This window comes from Colobus angolensis, unplaced genomic scaffold (assembly GCF_000951035.1).
Source record: "Colobus angolensis palliatus isolate OR3802 unplaced genomic scaffold, Cang.pa_1.0 Scaffold26, whole genome shotgun sequence".
Taxonomy (NCBI): Eukaryota; Metazoa; Chordata; class Mammalia; order Primates; family Cercopithecidae; genus Colobus; species Colobus angolensis.
This window is the reverse complement of record NW_012115821.1, coordinates 17,491,093-17,514,768: the sequence shown is the minus strand read 5'-3', so window position 1 is coordinate 17,514,768 and position 23,676 is coordinate 17,491,093. Positions and strand designations below refer to the sequence as shown.

The 23,676-nt window shown below is 42.7% G+C and overlaps 2 protein-coding genes across 2 annotated transcripts in view; one reads left to right on the top strand and one right to left on the bottom strand.

Annotated features, from left to right (window-relative positions):
• CACNA2D3 (calcium channel, voltage-dependent, alpha 2/delta subunit 3) overlaps positions 1-23,676 on the top strand; it is a gene marked incomplete at its 5' end in the record, with an annotated part of 947,927 nt that overhangs the window by 779,651 nt on the left and 144,600 nt on the right. The window lies entirely within an intron of this gene.
• On the bottom strand, positions 12,100-21,837 carry LRTM1 (leucine-rich repeats and transmembrane domains 1). The gene is made up of 3 exons (XM_011947272.1): positions 21,668-21,837; positions 18,443-19,039; positions 12,100-12,739 (listed from the first exon to the last, which is right to left on the bottom strand). The coding sequence occupies exons 1-3, from the start codon at positions 21,672-21,674 to the stop codon at positions 12,306-12,308; spliced, it is 1,038 nt and encodes a 345-aa protein (XP_011802662.1). The 5' UTR covers positions 21,675-21,837; the 3' UTR covers positions 12,100-12,305.

The window sequence follows — 23,676 nt, the reverse complement described above, 5'->3', positions numbered from 1 at the left end:
GAGGGAGGGAGGAAGGAAGGAAGGAAGGAAGGAAGGAAGGAAGGAAGGAAGGAAGGAAGGAAGGAAGGAAGGAAGGATTTCTAGTAGTGGTAAACGCTCTCTAGAAAATGGAGCAGGATTAAGAGATGAAATATGGTTGGCAGTGGCAGAGGGGAGAAGTACACAGCCATGTGCACATGGTGTGCGGTGGGGCAGTGCCTTTCCAGGTTAGGGGGTGGTTCGAGAAGGCCTCCCTGGTGAGGTGACAAGAATGGAAGTCTGAATCATGAGATGCAGACTGCAGTCACCATGCAAAGCTATATAGGAAGAGCATTCTAGGCAGTGGGAACTAACGCCTCCAGGAACCTAGAATGAGATTCATCATCCATGTGTCCATGTTCCACGTGGGTGCTGTGAGACCTGAATGAGTCTCTTGGGTTTTGGGGGTAGTTACCAGGATCTACAACCAGAGCTGATAAGTAGGTGCGTAGCTGACCCAGGGAAAAGTGGGAAACCCAAGGCACATCTTTGCTCTGAATGTCAGCTATGAGGTGGGACTTTCTGTGTGTGTGTGTGACATTTTTATTAAGCTAACAAATGAATACTATGCAGGGACAGAAGCAGGTCTAAGCCAGTAGGACTGACAACAGCAAACTTTATAGTTAGTGCGGTTAGTGAGCTAGCTATAGGTCACACTTTTTTTAAAGTCTGCAGCAGAGTTTGAGAGTGAGAGCTGGACATTAGAGCAGCTGCTCTGCATACCACAGAGTAGCCAGTGACAAGGGCATGTTGAGGATTATTGCCCCAGGAATAAAAATAGCCCAGGGTTTTGAGAAACTGGATCCTCTGTGCTCACTCTCCAGGACACTTGCACCCAAGAGTTACTGTCCCTTTCTAAACTCCTCAAAAGCCCCAGCAGGCCCTCCACTCAAAAATGAGCAGCAGAATTTTGGGGCAACACATCCTCATACCTGGTTGTGTGTTCTAAATCGGCAAGTTAAGCCACTTCTTTTAGAGGTCATGATGGGATGTGAACATTAAAGGCAATGTGAGCTGAGTATTTACGAGTGAGCGCAGGCCATCCCCTTCCCCAGGCCTCGCCCCTGTGCCTTCCTTTTCACAGGTGTAAGTGGAGGTTGTTTGGTGCTGAGGTTGGATTTCTAACAACCTCATTTTTTAAAGGTGGACATGTATTTTACCGTGAGAGAAAAGGAAAGGAATTGACCAATACTGGAATATGTCTCATACCCAGATTCAGTCTTGCTTTTGGGGAAGCCTCTGATTCCCGTTGAGAGAAATAAATAAGTTTTTATGTATATAAAGTTTTTTTGTAAACACTTACATGTGGGTGGGCAATAATCATTAGCTGCTAAATTATTGTCGCTCTCTTCATTAGGAATTACCATATGTTACACCCATTACTGCTCACTAGTCAGTGCTGTTTCCTGTTTTATGTTATTTTTTTCTGAAAACTTGCATGTCAGAAGGTTATATTGATAGTATCTTGACATGTTCTGTATTAAAACTTTGAAACTCACACTTTCACATACCTGTGCCTCAGAGCTGAGGTTCGCAAACTACAGCTCTAGGAAACCACTCATATACTTTCTCTATGGATTTGTCTATTTTTGGACATTCCAGATAAATGGAATCATATAATATGTGCCCTTTTGTGACCAGCTTCCTTCACTTAATGTTTTTATGATCCATCCACATTGTAGCCTATATCAGTACTTCATTTTTAAATTGCCATAATATTCCCTTGTATGAATAGACAACATTTAGCATATCCATTCATAAGTTGATGGATGCTGTTTTAGCTATTAGTAATGTTGATACAAGCATTGATGTACATGTTTTTTTGCAGACCTATGTTTTTATATTCTCTTGGGTACACACCTAAAAGTAGAATTGTTGGGTCATATGGTAACTCTACGTTTGGTATTTTGAAGAACTGCAAGACTGTTTTCCAAAGCGCCTGCACCGTTTTACAACACCACCAGCAACGTACGAACATTCCAATTTTTCTGCATCCTTTCTAATGCTTACCATCTGTCTTTTTTTATGTTAGCCATCCTAGTGGGTGTGAAGTGATTTCCACTTCCCTAATGACCGAGCATCTTTTCATGTGTTGTTTACCATGTGTATATTTTGTTTAGAGAAAGGTCTATTCAGATCCTTTGCCCATATTTAAATTAAATTAGGTTGTCTTCATATTGTTGAGCTGTAAGAGTTGTTCATATATTCTGGGTATAAATACCTTGTCAGGCCGGGTGTGGTGGCTCACGCCTGTAATCCCAGTGCTTTGGGAGGCTGAGTCAGGTGGATTGCTTGAACCTAGGAGTTCAAGACCAGCCTGGGCAACATGGTGAAACACCACCTCTACAAAAAAATACAAAAATTAGCTGGGCAGCCTGGCAGCCACCTAGAGTCACAGTTACTCAGGAAGCTAAAGTGGGAGGATAGCTTGAGCCAGGAAGGTCGAGGCAGCAGTGAGCTGAGATCATGCCATTGTACTTCAGCCCTGGGTGACAGAGTGACACCCTGTCTCAAAACAAAAAAGAAAAAGCAAAAAATCTTGTGAGCTCTCCAGTGCCTGTTTTTGTAGGCGAAGTGGTATTGAAATGCAGCCATGCCCATATTGTCTGTGAATACCTTCTTGCTAAAATGGCAGAGCTGAGTAGATGGAGGGGTAGAGACCATGGAAACTACAAAGCCAAAAATATCCTCTACCTGCTCCTTTATAGAAAAAGCCTGCCAAACTCAACTTCACATGAAAATATGTCACACTGTCTATTTAAAAGAACAACGAAAAAGGCTGATTTGTGCACTCACCTTTTTCAACATGTTTCTATACAAATGAAGTACATATTTAAATCAGAGGTTATGTAAGTGGATGCTGAAGACAGAGCTTCGTGTATCAGAGGTTGTCCATTGGTTGTGCCTAATGTTTTTGTCTATGTGGTTACACAGAAATTCCAATCAAAGATCCTAAGCTTTCTAAAAATATATGTTTTCATTATAAGTCAAGACAGTGATTTAGTTAATCTTCACTCTAGCTTATAAATCTCTGAACAGTGCAATCAGCATAATGCTTGGTGGAACATTGAAAATGCCCTCACATGCTTTGGTGGAAAACAGTTTATGGGATTTTTTTTTTTCCCAACATGGCTCATGAGAGATTTGGGGATTTATTTAACCGCCTTTATCCAAGCAAATCTCCTAGTGACCCTGTTGGGATTTTGATCTCAGTTAAGACTAGAATATATATGACTCATGCTAAGTAAAGGGCCCACAGAGGATAGACAAGCTGCCATGAATTTCCCTCGCCTGGGAAGAAAGGGATGGGCATGAGCAGAATCTGCAGCAGAAGAGTCCAAGCTTGTCCAACTTGTGGCCCGCGGGCTGTGCAGCTTCAAATGTAGCTCAGCACAAATTCGTAAACTTTCTTAAAACATTATGAGTTTTTATTTGTGTGTGTGTGTGTGTGTTTTAGCTCATCAGCTATCATTAGTGTTAGTGTATTTTATGTGCGGCACAGGTGGAGAACCCTGGGGCCCTCCAACATTTACAAGTCAGGGAGATGAGTGAATCAGCAAATGAGACAGTGGACAGTTGGACAGTGAGGTCAGCTGAGAACCAAGTAAAAGGAGACTTCAAGGAGAAAGTGATCAACGTGGTGAAGAAGACAATTCTTCTTCTTCCAATGTGGCCCACGGAAGCCACCCCTGGCTAAACCCTTTGACTTGACTGAAAGTCCCGTACATGGACTTTCTTGCCTGAGGAAAATGCTTTGATCAGTCTCTGGTGGGAAAGGGACAGTGCTGATCAAAGGCGTTTTATTCCCAATGTCTCCCAAAGTTTGCACTTACCAGCAACTCCTGGGTTCTCTTCTGGGTGAGAAGATCTGCATGAAGTTAGGATAAATGCCTGAATGTCATTCTCACCTCGAGGCCAAAATACACAGTTATACGTGACACAGCTCAGGCAGATGGTAGTAGGTAATTGTCTTTCAAAATAAAATTTCAGAATGAAAACATAGTGTATGGTCATAGTATATGCTTTACTATTCTTCCACCAACTTTCAGATTTTATGTGATATAGTCAGGTTTTTAAGTGAAAAGTATTTTGTTACATTATTTTATTTGTATGATGCATTACTCATTCTTTTATGCTATATGCTCCTCTCCCTTGCTGTTTCCCATTTTCTCTGGAACCCACTCCACTAAGAAATATTCCTCATGAAGGTCACCAGTAATTTCAGTAACTTCCATTTTTCTTTTGTCTTAGCCTATTAGCAGTGCTTCACCATGTTGATCACTTTCTCCTTGAAGTCTTCCTTTACTTGGTTCTCAGCTGACCTCACTGTCCAACCCTCCTAGGTCTCGTTTGCTGATTCACTCATCTCCCTGACTAGTAAATGTTGGAGGGCCCCAGGGTTCTCCACCTGTGCTCCTATTTACTCTCAAGGCTTTGAACACTATTCATAAACTGGTGATTCCCAAGCTAGACTTCTCTTACTTGACCACACTTGCTTATTCAGTGTCTTTACTCTTTCACTAATAGGTCTATTAAATTCAATAGATTCCAGGCTGAAGTCCTGATTGCATTCACACCCTCCCCTTCCACCTTTTCTCCATAGCCCTGATAATTTAAAATCCAACTCAATAATTCTCATTATCTAATTAGTCCAAAAACTTTGGAGTCATTCATTTCTTTTTTTAAAAATGCATGTCATCATGGATAATACTGAATGTACTCAAAAGTAGACAGAAAAAAATATAATGAAATTCCACATATCTTGTGCCCAATCCCAGTAGCCATCAACCCTTGGCCACTGTGTCCTTCAATTTGGCAATCCACAACCACCCCTCCCATATTATTTTAAATCAAATCTTAGTCATTACATCGTTTCATTCATAAATATGTCAGCCTACATCTTTAAAAGATAAGGACTTCTTTGTATTTTAATATAGCAATACAATTACTGTACCTAAAAATAATAATTCCTTAATCTGTTACCTAGTCAGAATGTAAATTCTAGTTGTCTCAAAAATGCTCTTTACTTTTTACAATTTGTTTGAATCAGGATCTTCTTCCTCTTCTTCTTTTTATCTTCTTCCTCTTCCTCTTCTCCCTCCGTCTCCCCCTCCCCATCTCCTCCTTCTCCTCCTCCGTCATCGTCCTTTTTTTTTTTTTTTAAGAGATGGGGTCACGCATTTTTCCCCAGACTGGTCTTGAACTCCTGGGCTCGAGTGATCCTCCTGCCTCAGCCTCTTGAGCAGCTGGAACTACATGCATGCGCCCCTGTGCCTGGCTTTGAATCAGGATCTCGAAGTCATTTTTGACTCTTTCCTTTTCCTCCTGCCTACAACCAATCTGCCTATAAATCCTGTTATTTCTTTCAGTTATGTACAGAGTCTGACCACTTTTCAGCACTTCCACTGCTCCCTCAGTGGGCCGCTCCACTTTCATCTCTGCCATGGATTGTTGTAGATGCAGCAGTTTCTACCGCTTCCCCTGTCTTCTCCCAACCTTCGCCCCTTCGTTTTATTCTTCATAGGAGCCACAGGAATCATGTTAAACATAAGTAATATCACATCACTCTTCTATCCAAAACTCTCTGTCGACTTCCTACTTTACTCAGAGTTAAAAACCAAAATTCTCACAGAGGTCCAGGTATTAGTTATCTTATGCCAAAGCTTAATGCCTTAAAGCTATAGACCTTGTAGCTACCAACATTTACTATTGTACAGCATCTGTGAGTCAGGACTCTGGGTGCAGCTTAGCTGAGTCCTCTGGCTCAGGATCTTCCATGAGGCTGAAATGAAAGTGTTGTTGAGGGTTGCAGACTCATCTGAAGGCTCAACAGAGGAAATGCTTTCGCCGTCACTCACTCATGAGATCATTAGCAGGATTCAGTTAGCTCCTCGTGGTTTGTTGGGCAGAGAGACTCAGTTCCTCACTCATTGTTGGTCAGAGACCTCTCTTACCTCCTTGCCACATAGGCTTCTCCATAGGGTAGCTCATAGTGAGCTAGTTCACTTCAAACAGGACAAGCAAGAGAGAGCGAGCAAGATAGAAGCCAGAGTTTTTTGTAACTTAATCTTGGAATGGATATCTTATAACTTTTCCCATATTCTGTTTGAAGCAAGTCACTAGGTCCAGCCCACAGTCAAGGAGAGGGCATGAGTACCAGGAGGCAGGAATGATTGAGAGTTATCCTAAAAGCACCTGCCACAACCTGTAAGTCCTACATGATTTAACCCTATTACTCTCTAACCTCAACTCCTTCTACTTCCCCTTTACCCACTCAACCACAGCCACACTACCTCCTTGTTATTCAGTCACACCAACCTTGCCGCTACCTCAGGGCCTTTGCACCTGCTATGCCTTTTCCATGGGACATTTCTCCTCCAGATACCTTTACCACTGGATCCATCATTTCCTTCAGGTCTCTGCTCAAGTATTTTCTCAGCAGGGACCTTTCTGATCACCACCTGTAAAATAAAAACTCTTCCTCCTCCATATCCCCAGTGTTTTCTCCTCCTCACTCTGCTTGTTCACCACCTGATATGATTTGTATTTCTTTATCTTCTCCTTCTGCTAGATGTTAAGTTTCATGGGACAGACATTTTATATTTCTTGTTCACTCCTTTATCCTTAATACTTGGAAAAGGAGAACATCCTACTATATGCTACGTTGTAGACAGTCTTCATCTTTAATGAATGAAGACAGTGGGGTCTCAATGGGAGGTATTGTAGAAGTTAAATGTCCTCAGATACACTACATACAGGAAAGGGTGGTTTCTCTCTGATTTTTTTTTAAACTCAGTGTCTCAGTGAAAGGCATATCAGCATAGGATGGGCAGTGCAGACTATTGCTCTCGTCCTTGACACCCCATTCATCTGTTTCAAGGTCACACCTCTGTTTTGTTTTGTATTTTTTTTTTTTTTTTTTGAGACAGGATCTCACTTAGTCACTCAGACTGGAGTGCAGTGACTGGAGTGAATCACCACAGCCTTAATCTCCGGAACTCAAGCAATCCTCCCTCCTCAGGCTCCCATGTAGCTGGGATCATAGGCATGCACCACCACATCTGATTGATTTTTGCATTTTTTGTAGAAACGGGGTTTTACCATGTTGCCAAGGCTGCACCTCTGCTTTAGATAGTAGATATTCCTCCTGGAGACTTAACTATCCTTGAGCAGTATTCCTAATTTCTGGGGCCCTCATAACTTTTCTCATCTTCTGTGCATTAATTTGTATTTCAATGGGAAATACTTAATGGCTAGCATCTTAATCTAGACTCTGAATTTCTCATTTTTCTCAAATACTTTCAAGAGAGTGTGACTGAGTTTCTTCCCCTCTCATTCGGAGACTGTCTTTTCCAGCCCAGTGGAGCCATAGATGATGAAAGGGTTCTTATTTCCCCATTTTGCCTTGGCTCCTTCAGCTGTCCTTCTGGTTTTGGTGGGACCAGAGCTCTGGCAGTGTCGTACTGGTTAGTGGTTGGGTTTCTTTTCCCTGCCATGCTTTAAGGTAAGTGTTGGCAGTGCCAGGAAAGGATCCTAACTCTGAATTCTTCGAACCTGTCAGGTCTTGAGAAGTGCTTGGGTATTGGCCTTGGGAAGACTTGCATCCAGATTCCCACTCCACCATTTACTAGTGGTGTGACGTTGAACAAATGACCTAAGCTGTCTGTGTCTTCATATGTAATGCGGCAGTACAATACCCACATGTTTTGGTTACTGTAAGGCTTAGAGAAAATTAAGTATTATGCTTGGAAAATACCTGGCATGAAATTGAGTGCTCAGTAAATGCTGATAATGGTGCCGTAATTGTCATTATCCAAATACTTAGTGTAATAATGTCATAGTTTTGATATTGTGGTTCACCACAAAATGAACAGAGAATGGTGAGGATCAGGTTGTGTTATCTATGCTAACCCCATCTCCTGCAACTGCATTTATAAGCTTGCAATTAATTCTGTGCATGACTTTTGTAATGTTGCTTTCCTTTCCATGCTTCCATTTCCTCTGTAAAATAAGGACATGGAACTATATCAGAGTAGCAAATAGGTTTAATCTCTTATGTCAACTCCAGTTGATCAGTAGTGGGTACCTGGAAAGCATATTAAAAAAAAAAATATTCTGCGGCCTTGTCTGGGCTCAGCAGATAACTTTGTCATAATCTATTAGCAATGTCTGCAACGGATAGAAAGGCTGGTGGCAACTATTCTGAAATTCTCCAGACCTGGACTAAATGCTCTCTAAGACCCTTCTCAGATCCCCAGTCCTCTGATTCATTATCAAAGTCTTCTTGATGGGCCTTTGTAGTTGGCCGACATCCTATCCTGTCCACCCAAAGGAATATTCAGTGTCATTGGAGTAAAACGTAGATACAAGTTGTTCAGTTAAGAATCTGAAAGGGATTATATATCAGTAAAAACAAATAAAAATTTAAAAAAAAGAATCTGAAATGGAAGTGGTTGATTAAGCAGCTGCTTCTCTGAATGGGGTAGGGGTTTCTTTGAGACTGCATTGCAATTTGAGTCTAAAAAATAAAGCATTTTAATCGAAAGAGCAAACAGGATGGTTCCCTAAAGTCATGCATGCAAATCATAGCCCAGCGATGCCAGGTGGAGTTGGAATATCATTTTGTGTAGGTTTCTGTCAATAGCATTTAGCAATGGATACACGGATGGGTTTTCCCAAACTGGAAACAGTAATTTCCTGACCTGTAATAGAAAGCTATAGGTTTCTAACAGTTGTTGGATAATTATGTGAATGTATGCTACAGATAGATGATTTTAGAAATTGATTTAACCACTTCCTTTGATATTTAGGATCTAAGATAAAGGTATCTTGTTTCAGGGGTACTTAATTAACTCAAGCAAGGAGATTCAATTTGCACAAGCCTTCAGGAAGAAATCTGTGTGTGCATCACTTTTTAGCCTTGCTATCTTTGTAAGGAAAAATGAAACCCTTAGTAATCCACTGGCATTTTATAATCTTAAGCAAAAGATTCTACCTGTAGGGTCAGGGATATTTGCCTTATTTTGTAAAAGCTTTTCAGATATAGAGTTGATTCTGGGTCTTCTTTCTCCAAAATTTCTATGTCAGAGTACGTTTTTCATGCCCCCTTTTATTATGCCTCACTACAGACAGCAACAATATCTGTTTGTGAGTTTATGATCCCTGGCAAGGCAAAAATCACCCATCTGGAATCATACTGTTCTACTAAATATGATGAAAGAACTATATTTTTAGTTTTCTCAGAAACAATCAACACTAAACGTGATTTTTGTCCATAGTGTGCCCTCAGCCAGGCTCTATGACAGAAGGACATTTTTATAAGGGAATCTATGAATATGACAGCAGCAATAAACAGCTGAAAATCATCTATGAGGCGTTTGCAAATTACCCCTCATGAGCTGTAGTGGTTGTGAAAGATAATTTGTGGTTCTCACAGAATACCCTGCAAATTGGGTCTTTCATCTGCAATGTTTTTCACAGTTAAAACATTTCATTTCTCATATTAACAAATGATAACTCTGCATTTGTTAATCTAAACAATTTGATTTATATTTTTTTCTGTGCTGAGAAGCTGTTGACATTTCAGGGTAAGTAATTATTTTCATTGCCAACTGCTGTTTGTGGTGACTGTAGGCAAAAGATAGAAATCTGAATATAAGTATGCATCATTTTAATCATTTTCCTTAAAGACTGCCCATACAGCAGGAAGTCTGTTTGCCTGAGTTATCATCTGTACTTAGAAATCTGAAAGGATATGAATGTTGACAAGCAAGGATTCTAGTCACGTTCAGGGTTTTCTGTGGTGGATCAGAAACTCCCTCATGTAATCTCTGTGGGTAGGGGGACTGGGTTGACCTCCACTGTCACCAAACCTCTGTCAGGGCCCAGTGCACCTGCAGATTGAAATCACTGCAGTAAAAGGAAGCATGCGTTATTGGCCTTAGTAGCTCTCAGCTAATGTAGTATCTGTTCAAGTGGCTCATGGGTGTCAGGATTACACAAGAATGCCTTGCAGCATGCCTGGTACACGGCGCACAGTGTGAGCTCTAGAAACGTCTGGGGAAGCTGGGGCGGCGTATAAAACATACAAAATTCCTTTCTCACACCGCCTTCTTGGCCAGCCGTCCTCAGTGCAGAGCCATGGAAAGAAAGGCTTTTTTTCACTTGGGAAGTAGTCACTACTTCCATAAAGAAGGATGTTGAGCCATGTCCACTGAGTTACCCATGGAGAGGAGGTGCCAGGGCCTGCGACAGAGCTGATGGATCAGCAGGCTTTCCTTGGGGTCTTTCTTTGGTCTACAATCTAAGGTATTTCAGTTTCTTTTGATATTCAGAAAAAAAAAATTACCATCAAAATTTAAACTTCGTCCCCTAGAAAAATCATCTAGCAAAATTGCTGCTCCAGAAAGATGGTCCATCTTTAGCCTTGGGTGTGTGGGGCCCACACTAGCTATGAAGCACCATGGCAGGTGTAGATTGTCTCTGTGATTATTAGAGGTGTGTCAGTGTGAGACCTGCACAGTAGAATGTGGTAGGTTCACCCATTTCCCTGCATCTGTCCCATATGATAGATGTGATAGATACATGTGAACCTTCCATTCACATTTCAGTTAGAGAATGGACTACTGATTTAGGATCCAAACCAATCATTACGTGGCCTTACGGAGTGAATGTAGAGCCAGTACCCTGAATGGCAAATGTGTTTTATCCTTTGAACCAACTCCAGTTGATTAGTTCTGGTTGCCTACAGTACTGTTTTAAGAAGGCATCTGTAAGGCTGAGCTAGGAGGAGTGCTGGGATTGATTAGCAATGTCTGTCATGGCCTCTGGAGGAAAAACTGGCCCTATGTTTACCATTCTCTGCTTTTAACATGTCCATAACTCCTCTGTCCTCTCTTCTTGTGTAAAATGATTTTAATACTAACAGGTGCCTGTGAGCATCATGAGAGAGAACAGGTAGATTCCACTTTAAGAAAACCTAGCATGAAAAAATGCAAATTTACAAAATGGATAAATCTGGAGCCAATTATTTCTATTACAGAAAGATTCCATGAAAGGTTCCTTTAAATAGCCAGCTCCCCTACTGCATTAAAATGATGATTCAATTTACAAAAATTCACTTTGCATGCAGCTCTTCAAGACCATGTCTGTGGAGTAAAGACAGCCACACCTGATTTTTTAAAACCATGGCCTAAATAACATTGGAGATAGCTGCCACCACCTATCTTGAGTCTCTTGGTAATTCCCACTCTCTGCAGTCTTCTTTCTTACTCCTATCCCTGCGTGGGGAGTAGACAATCTGGGTGGTGGACAACAGCTGCTGGCTTCCACCCTGACACGGCTGCATTTCATTAGTGGGTAAACTGATTGCTCTGAGTATGTTTATACGTGGGTGTGGTTGTACAACTCTGTGCACTCTGTGTGCTATGTATGCAGATACAGATACACAAAAGTCATTATCTTGCTCTCAGCCCAACCTAAATTCATTCCTGCTGTAAGAGTTCTAAATGGAAGGTTCCAATCCCTTGGTGGATATGGCCTTTTGGTAATATCTGCCCCAAATTCTGGCTCCCCATCCTCTTTGTGTTTGTTTATATGTTATTTACCCTTGCATTAGAAAAATTCCCGAGACTTGGGGCCTGAGTCCTATTATCCGGACATGGAATCTTCCTCTTCCTCTGAGGCCTACAAAGCCCTAAACGATTATCTGATTTAGAAAATGAAATAGACTTTGACTCTTGGGGCAAGCTATGAAATTCCCAACCAACAGACGCTCCCATTAAATATATAGCATATACAACATCTGAAAGTATCACTGATCTAGCATGAACTTGAATTATAGAGGCATTCAATGCCCCTCCGGTAAGATCAGCAGCCTCTTCCCAGGCACTCAAAATCGGGCAGTTTTCCAGTGGACCATAAAGCTCCCAGGAATGCTGACTGGCACGTGTGTTTGAATTTCTGTTGCTCTGTAAAAGGAACTTAATCCACAGAAGAGTACCTGGAAGAGATGGCATCTTCCCTTTCTCTGTGTGTTTTACCCCCACATAGAATCATCATAATAACTTCTCAGGCCCAGAGCACAAGTATCATCTCTATTTTTGCCTATGGTATTTTTTAAATCACAACATAAATTCTTCCCCAGAAATATTTTTTACAGACACATCTTTTTTTTTTTTTTTTTTTCTTTTGGCAAAAGCAAAATGAGACTAACAGTAAACACATCAGCCCTACTCAGACACTATCTTCTGGCCTGCAATGACCAATCCTGTTTGAGACAAAAACTCTCAGGCTGGTGAGCTGTCAAGTCGCTCTTTTTCTTCCACCTTCCCAGAATCACTGGTTTGCGCCAGGGGTCCCCCATGGTACTGGGCTGTGATTGCCGCATAGGTGCAACCATAGATGGCAGCTGCCAACATCATGAGACACACAATCCCACACACAACCCCAGTGATGATGACGGTGGCAATAGCATGACGCAGGTTGGCAGTCCTTGGCTTGGGTTTGAGCTCGCACTCCAAGAGGTCTCGCTCCCCTGAGTTGTGGTTCTCAGGAGGCCTCAGGACCACACCGTGGGTAGAGCCGGGCCGCTGAGGCTGCGAGGACTCTGGATCAGGAGCAGCAAGAGGGCAGGGCTGGTACAGCTCATGAGGGATCCTAAGGAGGTCCTTTCCCTTCCAGGTGTCTGGTGATCCACAGATAACACCATCTGTTATTCCCCCTTTAAAAGAGAAAAGCAAAGGACAATAACAGAGCCTTGATACAACAGAGTTCCAAAATCCTCTGCCTGCAAAAACTTAGGCAGATGGAATTTATGAAGTACCATTTTTTTTAATCCTGGAGTCAAAGAATTGAACAACCATATTTTATGATTTTAAGATTCCTAAATTGGCTAAATACTAAAAATGCCACACACTAAATTGGCAATTACTTATGACCAAGAATTCATTAGAAGCCCAGTAACCTTCATGTTCTGCAAATGCTCAGAGAAAACAATGCAAAAGCTGACAAGAAGGCACGCTGAGGGCCAATGGTGAACACGGCTGCCCACTGCATTCCTGCCACTCATGGCCCCAGTAAGCCCCACCGACAAGAAATCTTTCGTGTACCAGATTCCTGTTGAAAATCTAAGGAAAAAATAAAACAAATGTGCATTGTTGTGCTGTTCAATGTGTTTGTTACAAAGATCCTACGTGTCTCAACACTGTTCAGTGATGCCAAATGGAGAGATGGAGTGGTCTTGGAGTGACCTGTGGATTTGACAATACTGGAAATTTAGTTCCTGGAATTAGGTATCATGAATGTGTCTCCTCAGGCCTCAGAACGTTTGTGGCTTTGAGTACTGAACTTTCTAATGGGTTATTAAACCCAGTTTCCATTCCCTGCAAGGTGATGGATATCCTCAGGTGTGTAGACTGCTGTTGGTCAGGGGGAATTTGGGTGGTCAGTCATTCTTTCCTCTGAGCACTGAGGTAGCAGACTGAAGTCTAGTCTAGTGTGACCACTGATTTTCTCTTTGATTTTGGGAAAATGCACTTCGCTGACTAAATTTTCTGCCATGAAAACATCCTATTTGTATCCAACTTGATGGTTTACAAAGCACTGTTAGATAAGTCCTAATACTCCGCTCTTATAGGTAACTCTTGTCCAGACTCACAGAGGTCATGAGTGTATGAAACAACACCCAAACCCAATTCTCCATGCTCCATCCAAGTTTTTTCCACTGCACTCACTGCCTCACCACTTCCTCCTCTCAGGTGCGTTGTGAGGTCAGAGGAGTGGGCAGGATGGCCCTCGGCACTGTCTGCTAGAAAGCCTTTGACTGGATAGAACTGCTCCATGACCTGTGCCTTGGTCCTTTCAGGCTGCCCTAAGCACCTCCCCTAGGCCAGCTGAAAAGATTGGCGCTGTTGTTAGCAAAGTTAGATTGGAGGAGATTCTTAGTACACACAGTAAGTGAAATATGAAATTATACCAGAAAGACATATGCAGAGGGCATCGCTTCAACATTGTTAGCACCCTCCATTGCATAGCACTTCAGAGTTCTAGGAATGCTTTCACATTTATTCTCTCTAAGCCTACAAGATAAGTTCTAAGTGGCCCTGTAAGTACATAGGGCCTATCTTACAGTGCAAGGATTATCAGGTGGCCCCAACACACCAGGGTGAGTGGCAGTGGCAAAATTCAACCCGTGTCGTTTTTGCTGCCACTGCTTAAAACTGAATCACCTACCGCCAGCGTCTCTTGGATTCCTCCTGGCTTCTCTAGCAATCCTCTGAGGAAACAGTCCCCACCCTAAAGCAGAAAGATAAAAAGGGAATTTCTTCCTTTTTTGAGCCACTGATTTTCATGAGGCCAGAGGTTCAGAGCAGCTGCTCCAGATGAGTCCAAAGTGCCACTGAAATTAAGGATTCTTACCTCATGGACCATTTCATTCCTCTGCACCTGACCATAAGAGCCTCTTCCAGGAAGATGGTTGCAAGACAAAAAGGTCAGAGAGACATAAATGAAGTGATGGGGCATTGAGAAATAGTCATGATATTTAATCCAGCCAGAGAGCATGGAGACTTCTATCAGGGGAAGCAAGGCCACCTGCCAGGGGGATGAATAGGTTCATCAGCTGACTTCCACCTTCACTAGGGTGGTTTACCCAATCACCCCAGACTTAAGAACTGTTTCTCTCCAATTCCAGACTTCCTGCTGTTCAGTATTAGGGTGGGAGCCACAGCCTCTGGACCCAGAGCCAAGGAAATACCCAGACTAGAGCCTGGGACATAGCTGGAAGGCAGGGGCTATGGCTGCCAAATGCTCTGTGGTCTCCTGTGCAGGTGATCCTCAGCCAGGATGCAACTCCCACTCTCCACCATTTCATGGGCCATGACCCCCTAGCCAAATCTGCTGATTATAGCCGGAGGGTCCCACATCCTTCTGGATGCATGTAACTGACAATGCAGGAAGCTCCAGCTTGCCAAGCGCTCATTGTTCTCTATCTGATCACTAGTAGCTCTTCACCTCTAGTAGTCTTGGGAGAAACTAGATTCAAATCTTGAGTCTGAACATTGCTTCGCTGTGCAGCCCTGAAAAACTTCCTTGACCACATTGTGCCTCTGCTTGCTCATCTGGAGAGTGAGAGATGAGGATAATTAAAATTCACTTCCCAAGATTGCTCTGAGGACTCAGTTGGATAAAATATGTCAAGTATTTAGCATAATACCTAGCTCAGAGTAAATGTTTAATGAAGTGAAGATGACTTGTTTACTAGTAAATAGAGAGGAATAGTAATCATACAATCTGTGTGCGTATTTCTGTGGAGGAGATATTATTGTGTATTCACCAAAGCACATCTTTTTGCTCTTAGGCCAGCAGAAAGATTAAATTTTCCCACTTTTGTGGTCCATTTGGGGCCATGTGATTGAATTCTGGACAGTGGAACCAATTAATGCCACCTCCAGGCCATAAAACCCCAGTGTAATCCGCCATGCATTTTGTTGCCACTTGGGGATGACCTTAGAGGCCACTTGATAAAGTTGGTGGCATCACAAGCTGGAGGGGGCTTATGTCCCTAAATGGCTGCATGAAATGCAGACCCTGCCCCATTTCCCTTGAACTATGACATGAATGAGCCACAGATTTTATTGCACATATAACTAAAGTCTGGGCTAGTCTGTTATGTCAATTAGCTTGCCCTGTCTAATACCTGTAGTGTTTGCATTTGTTTATATATCATTTTTAAAAAGAAGATCTTGACTAATATCTGTTCCCTTATTTTGCCTGTATTCAATATGTCTATAATCCTACTGCCTCCCGTGTTTGGCACGTATTTGGATTTTTCCTAGTTATGTTGGGACATCCAGGTCTTATTACCCCAAATCAATTTTTGCCTCTCTCCGAAGAAAAGGTGTGATCTGTGCTCATGCAGCTCTGTTGTGAGGGAGCGTTGAACTGCATCACAGAATCTGAGGATCGGAGTGGGCCGTAGGAACTCCCTGGCTTAAAACTGTCAGTTTCCCTCTGGTGACACTGAGTGCTAGTGAAGTGTCCTAATTTTCCCAAAGACCACCAGCAAATTTGTGGCAGAGTAGGGCAGAATGCATCCCATCCCAGGTTGCTTCCAGTGCCCTAGTCCTGGGAACTTTTTTTAAAATCAAGAAATGTTCTTTGATGAAAACTGTCTTTCTGTATTGGGCTGGTCTGTGCTTACAATTTAATCCAAAATACAATAGTTCAAGCCACTTTACCTGTAGATGTAAACAATTTTATTTGCAACCTCTTATAAGAAAGATGTTGCCATAGTATGTGGCTGCTGTTGCTGGTTGGCTTGAATGCTGACTGGTTATTGATTATGTGGTTTGCTGTTACATTGTTGAGAAGGATTTATTCAATATCATACGTTTGAACCCATGTTGTATTCACCCTAACTTCATTCCTGCTGAGAACCGCTGCAACCATGCAGACACTGTTGATTCCCTAATTCATGTCTGTAGCTCCAACATCTTCCTGAGCTTTAGGCTTAAATATACAACCTCCAACTCAACCATTCCCCATGGATATGTACAGGACATCTCAAACTTGACAGTCACGCCCTAAGCTGAAGTCCTAATTGACCACCTCCCCAACACACTCACTCGCTCCCCCCAGTCTCCTCTTTGCCCCTTGTCAGCTGAAGGCATCACCATTTACCTGGTTATCACTGCAGGACAAATCAAAATAGATGTTCCCATAATTATGGACTTCTCTTAATCACCCACTCCAACCCATTAGCAGTGTCTGTCAATTCAGTATTCCAAGTATCTCCCCGCATTGATCAGGTCTCGCCACCCTGGTTTGGGCCACCATCATCTTTGCTGGCTGACTGAAATTACCTTCTCCCTCATCTCCCTGGTTCTTCTTCTGCAGCCTTTGGTCAGTTCTCCCAAGAGTCTACAGAGTGACCTTTTACATTGTAATCAGATCATATTTTTCCCTTGACTAAAACCCTTCAAGAGCTTTCCATCTCACTTAAAGTCCAGGCATCTTGGCCTTCTCTGCACACTTCTGCATGATCTGGCCCCCAAGTACTGGTGTTGTCTTGTCTGTGTCCACTCACTCCCTTCCTCTGCACTAGCCACTGTCTTGTCTCTCTTTTTGTCCTGCAGCCAAGCCAAGTTTTCCCCCTCATCAAGCCCTTTGTGCTCACTATTCCTTCCTGCAATTATCTCATGGCTCATTCCTCCGCAGTCTTTGGGCTCTGCTCAGCCATGTCACCTCCTTGGAGACATCTTCCCATCCATCCTATCAAAAATGAGACCCCCGTTCTATCACTGTCCCCTTCCCCTGCCTCATTGTTTCTTAGCACTAATTACTATTCTAAACATGTATCTTCATTTATCATCTTATTTAACATCTGTTTCTACTACCAGAATGAAATCTCTATGATGGTTAGGCACTGCCATCTTCTCAGTGCCTGACATACAAAAGGCACTCAAATATAGGAATGAATGAATCATGCTGAGAGCTAGGAGGAGAGAAGCACTGTGAAGTGGAGGAAAGAATGTCGGGTCAAGACCCAAAAGCTGTGCATTCTGTTCTCACCTAGGCTTCTGCTCTGTGATCTTGGGCAAGTCACTGAACCTCTCTGGGACTCTGTTGCCTATTGACAACAAAGGTTGGCAAACTTTTCTGTAAAGAGCCAGATAGACAACACAGCCCCTGTCACAACTACTCTGCTTTTATAGTGCAAAGCAACCACTCACTTAGTATGTAATGAATGGGCATGGCTGTGTTCCAATAAAACTGTATTTACAGAAACAGGAGATGGACTGTGGCCCTGGGGCTATAGTTTGCTAACCCTGGGTGGTTTCCAGAGCCCCTCATCTTTAATAGTCTGAGATCTCTTGCTTTACTCTTGTCATTGTGTTAAGGAAATTGTGAGTAACTTTAGAGAGAGGCCCCGTTGCACCCAATTTCAGTGACAGTGGTGTTTGCTAAAGCAGAAAGGATAATTTTAGAGAATTACAGTTGTCAAATGGGTAGAAGCAGACAAAGAGAGAAAAATATCCCAGAGAGAGAGAACCATACCCATAATTGGAACACACTTGAAAATAAGAGTTTAGTGCTATTTGGGGTTGAGCAGTTATTCAGGTGGTGATTGAATGTCCTCCTTCTAACAGCATACCCCCAGATAAGTAACTTCATGTTGTATTAATTAAACAAGTGAAAGTTATCTCCATGTAACATATTTGTAGATTAATTTAGATCCTGAATTTAAACACCTTCTAATGACTCACTTGACTCTTTTGCCATACTGTGAAATGGCACCGATGTGTAAAAGCCCAAATCCACCCCTTACACACTCCTCCACATTCTTTCTAATGCAGAGAACAGATGAGATTCATCCTAGGCTGGTAACACACAGATGGGGGGGTTCCAAATAGACATGACTCACCTTTATAGATAAATTTCTCCAACCAGAGTTTAAGGCCAAGCAAGTGGCAATTGCATTTCCAGAGGTTGTCCTTGAGAAATAAAAGCCTCACACTGGGCATGGATTCCAGGAGCGCTCGATCAAGCTGCTGAAGCTGGTTTTGTTGAACCGCAAGTATAGTTAGGTTCTCCCACGTCTCTCCCAGGGATGTGGGAAGGTGGCTTATGTTGTTTGATGACAAATCAAGCTCCCTCAGCTGAGGGAGGGAATGGAAAAGTCTGCTTTCCAGGGAAAGGAGTGAATTCTGGGTTAGGTTTAAAACCTGCAAGTGCTGAAGCCCATGGAAAGCTCCAGGGGCCAGATCTGAAAGGGAATTGTTGGACAAATTTAAGGCCGTGAGCCATGGCACTGACCTAAATGCAAAAGCAGGAAGGTGGTGTATCTGATTATCTTGTAAATGCAGTGTTCGAGTCTGACGAGGTAAGTGGGAAGGAATTTCAGCCATACCCTGCTGGCTGCAGTCTACAAAATTTGTAGATGAGTGACATCGGCACTTGTCTGGGCAGCCATATACCACCTGGAGCAGGACAATCACACTGGAAAACAGGAGCAGTTCACCTACAACAAACAGAAAGAAATTGGGATAGGAACCAGTTTGTGAGGTGTGGTATCAACACTTTTTCGCCTTTGAATGTACAGGTAATGTGCTTTCCAGCCAGGTAAGACCTTCTACAATCTGGAAGAGAGGTTCTGTCACTCACCATCTTTAGTAGAGCTGGGCTGGACAGAGTACATCCCCAGTGTCAGTAACTACTGCAATCTTTGTGCCAACTATTGTTGGAAGCCTTGAGAAAAGTACTCTCTCAGTGTCTCCTGATTCAGAAGATGGAAGACTTAGTGATATCAAATAGAAGAGTGAAAAAAATATTTGGGGGATATATGCCCTTTGTAGGTCACAGCAGAGTTATGTGGGGCCAGATGTGTAAAAGAGTGATAGAGGATTTCAGATATCCACATTTCTGTAAAGTAGGCGGCAGAACAGTGCTGTCTAATACAACGTTCTGTGATGATAGAAGTGTCCTGCATCTGCTGTCCAGTATGGGAGCCAATAGCCAGTGTGGCTATCGAGCTCTTGAGATGGCACTACTGCAACCAAGGGACTGAATTTTTATTTGTATTTCATTTTAACTATTTTAAACAAAAATAGCCACGTGGCTAATGGTTACTGTATTGGATAAGGCAGATCTAAAACACTGCTACATATTGATATCCATTTTTGCCGTTGTAATTCCATGAACAAGGATAGTGTCTGCTGCTTTTTTATTCAAGATTATAAAAATATAGAAAAGCATTAAGAATAATTAATGAATACCCCTTTTCTATAATAGTTCTGCAAGTCATTCATGGGTTATCATACTTCCTTGATTCTTTTTCCTTTTAACTCAAAAGAGCAATGCATGACTTATGCAGTTGAACTTACTTTGATTCATGCCTAATTTCTATTTTCCAGCATAAGCCCCTTTCCTCATACCATTACTGATGTATCTCTCCGGACAGTTTAAATACAATCGTTAGTAATGACAAAAATAGCAAATAACCATATAGCATGCAACTACCATTCTAAGTGCTTTATAAATATGTATATTAATTAATCCTCATAACCTTGTAAATATGGTTCCATTATTACCCCCTTTTGAAAGATGAGGAAGCTAGGCACAGAAAAGCTGAATCACTTGCCCAAGTTCACACGGAGAATAAATATTATAGCAGAGCTGTGATAAGGACCAGGGCTGTCTTCCTCCCTCCAGAGTCTGTCAGAGTTCTTATCTGCTGTGTTCTACTGCCTGTCAAATACACACACACACACACACATACAACAAACACACACACTGTTTTGCATAACTTTTTAAAAATCCAAATAAATGTAATCATCAACGTGTCTCGGTCTGCAATTTGCTCTGTTCACTCAAAACTGATCTATCCACATTGATACGTGGAAAGCTAATTCATTCCTTTTAACTGCTATAGCATATTCCATGGTGAGACCATGCCACAGTTAGTATTAATATTTACCCCCACTCTTATGAAGGGTAGTTGAGCTCTTGCAGTTTTTTTCTTCACTCTAAATGATGCTGTAAAATAGCATCCTTGTTCAGACTGCCTTGGCTGTGCAGGAACTGGGAGAGGGTCTCTGGAATTCAAAGAAATCTTCTTGCAGGGCTCGGAGAGGAGGTTAAGTTCACATTTTCTTAGATACTGCTCTGTCATTCACCAAAGTAGCTATAACACTCCCTTCTGTTTATTTCTGAGACTTGAATTTGAAAATATGGCAAACATCTGTCAAGGGCATTTTATTATAAAGTGGCAGAGGAATTCGTTAGACCACACAATAATATTCAAAACTCAAAATAGTTATCTACTCATAGTTGAAGCTCTTGAAAGGGGCTTTGTTTGCTCGCTTGCTTGCTTGCACGTTTGCTTGCTTGCTTGCTTTGGGCCTTAACTAGGGAAACACAGTGTGGCAGTCATGCACTTGAGCCTTTTCCCCTTTCTTCCTTAAATTCTCTAGTGAGGCTAACAGTGCTCTAGGGCAATAGGGAAGATGTTTAGAGAGCCTTCTGAAAGAGATTCTTCTCAGTTTCATTTAGTTCAAGGGATGCAGAACATCACAGTCCCCTTCCCCTTTCCAGAATATCAAAGAGCAAAACCACTGTTTTCCTTTCTATAATTTTGCAGATAATCTAAATGACTCCTTTCAAAGCCAAAACGCCTTCCCCTCAGTAATGAATGGACACCCCTCACTTTTCGCTGTAGGGCTCAGGTATTAATTAGTTGCAGGAAATTAATTCTTAAACCAGAGAATATGTTTGCCGCAGAATCCACTAATCTATTAATGAAAGGCTTGCCTCTCTGAGATTGTAGCCAATTTGTTCATTCTTTCTTTGGTTCCACTCTTCCCCTCAAAGGAATAATATATGAACTCCAACTCCAAGCACCATGTTTTCTATGAAATGGCCCGTGACATGCCAACTGCATATTCATGTCATGGCTGCATACATTTCTTTCCACCCTCTTCCTCTGCACCCAACATGCACAAACATAAATCCTCCCATGCAGAGACATTTTTCATATCCAGTCTTTTAAGACAGACGACTTGAAAATAGATTTCCCGTAGATACCTTTGTGAGAGGATCCCGTCTTTCTCCCAGACAAGAACTTTTCCAATGGGAATTGATCAGGGCTCACCTTTCATGACTGAGTCTTCTCTGGTGTCCTTGCTGACCTCGTAGACCCCTTAATTAATGTGCAGAGCAACACACGAAGGGCATGGCAGACTTGGAGCCCAGCTTTACATTCAGTCTTTCTGAACCCTGCCTTTGCTTTCCTTCAATGCAGAAAACAGTTGTTGCTTTCAAAAGCCCACTTATTTAAGCAGCCCTTCCCCTTGTCTCCATCTGGCTGGGATCAGTTTCCATAAGAGGATCTTGGGATCATGCCCCTCTTCTTTCTTAAAATGTTGGCCTCCCCAGGATCATCCCTGCCTTTCCCATTCAGATGATGAGCCGCATAAAGAATGTTTGTCAAACCTTGGTGAACAGCTGTAGCATTCAAACATGACCCCAATGGCTTGGCCTTTTTGATTATTTAATCTGCTTGAAGTACAGGGCACCAAAATAAAACTGCCTTCTTAATCCGGCCGTGGCTTCTAAATTCTGTTGACTTATTAACCATGCTGGGTCACCCCTCATTGGGCTGGGGGAGCCGGACGGGACCCTCGACCTGGGGGTCAAGCAGCAGAGCCCGCAGAGTGTGTAATATGAGGACAAATTGGCCTGCTAGAGGCTGACACGGTTTGCACAGTGCACTTCTTTGGTCATCGAAGGCTTATTCAGCCAACATCTGTGGGGATTAGCTGTGTTGACAGGGTCTTGATGCCCTGAAATTCATAGCCATGGTTTCCTTTAGTGAACAGCACAACCTTCCTTCTGGTGCCACAAATACTTCTCAGCTGCTTGCTTGCTTGTTCGCTGCCCCCACAGCCCGCCCATTCCCCAGCCCCCCAGTTGAATTGACCTTTTGGTTAGTGTGACTTTAGAAATACTTCTTAATCTTTCTTCGTTTCCCTGATGCTGAGGTCCTGGCCCTGCCCTCATTTTTCACATATAAAACAATAAAGCCGCCCCTGTGAGCATCAGGCGTCAGTCAGCTGTGACTGTTCTCTAATTGAAGCTGCAGGGAACTTTCCCACTGGGGCCTGGAACCGTTTCATTGAATGTGCAAATCCCCTGCCATTTGCTGAGGTGAGGTTTCGATGCCTGAAGCTGCTCGTCTAGATAAAACAAAATGTTCTAACTGTGTGTCACTGTGTGTACGCTTTTATGGAGGCAGCATGAAGCGCAATCCCGGGCTCCAGGAAGTATAATTGAGCCATTGGGTTTAGGCTCTGGAATCAGGTAGGTTCAGAGTCAGTTTGGCTCCACCATCACCAGCTCTCTGTCTCCAGGCAAGTGACTTGCCCACCCAGAGCCCCGTCTCTGACATGGGGACAACAATAGCCCTTACTTTACCAGGCCGTGCCCAGGATTAAATATGGCAGTACACACCATGGCCCCAAGTGTCTTCATAAGTGTTCACAATTTCCCGTGAGAAACGCTTCCAGGACTTGCATGCTGCTAGCATCTGAGGACAACCTGGACTGGTCAGCAGGAGGGATGTCCTGAGGGAGGTCCTGACAGAGGGCCATGGAACCTAGCCCCTCATGCCACTCTGCAGGTACAGAGGGAAGAGGCCCGTTGTGAATGGAAGTTGAAAAAATCAAATTTTGATGATTTTCAATAACCTGTACTTTGTGGACTCTTTCATCATTTGGCCAAGCCTCTTCTCACCCCATAGAACCCAGTATATTCATCCTGCCTCTTCCAGAAAGCCCACTTTACCCAACCTGCCATCTTTTGTCCTTCTCTCCAGCGTGTTTTTGAGCATCACAGATACAAAGGGGAAAAGTCAGGTGTAGGTGACAAAGCAAGTCAGGTGATGAAGAGCCACTTAAATCTTAAGAACTCAATGATGTCTTCCCTCCTTCTTTCCAGTCCCTCCATCCTATCTATCTGTTTCAAGTGCATAGCATTTAATGATAATAATTTCCATTATTAATGGAAATATGTACATAACCATCAGTGGCCCCCATTAGCATTCAATCATTAATTCATAACACAACAAACACTTGTGAACTTAACGCTCCCTCTAAGAACTAG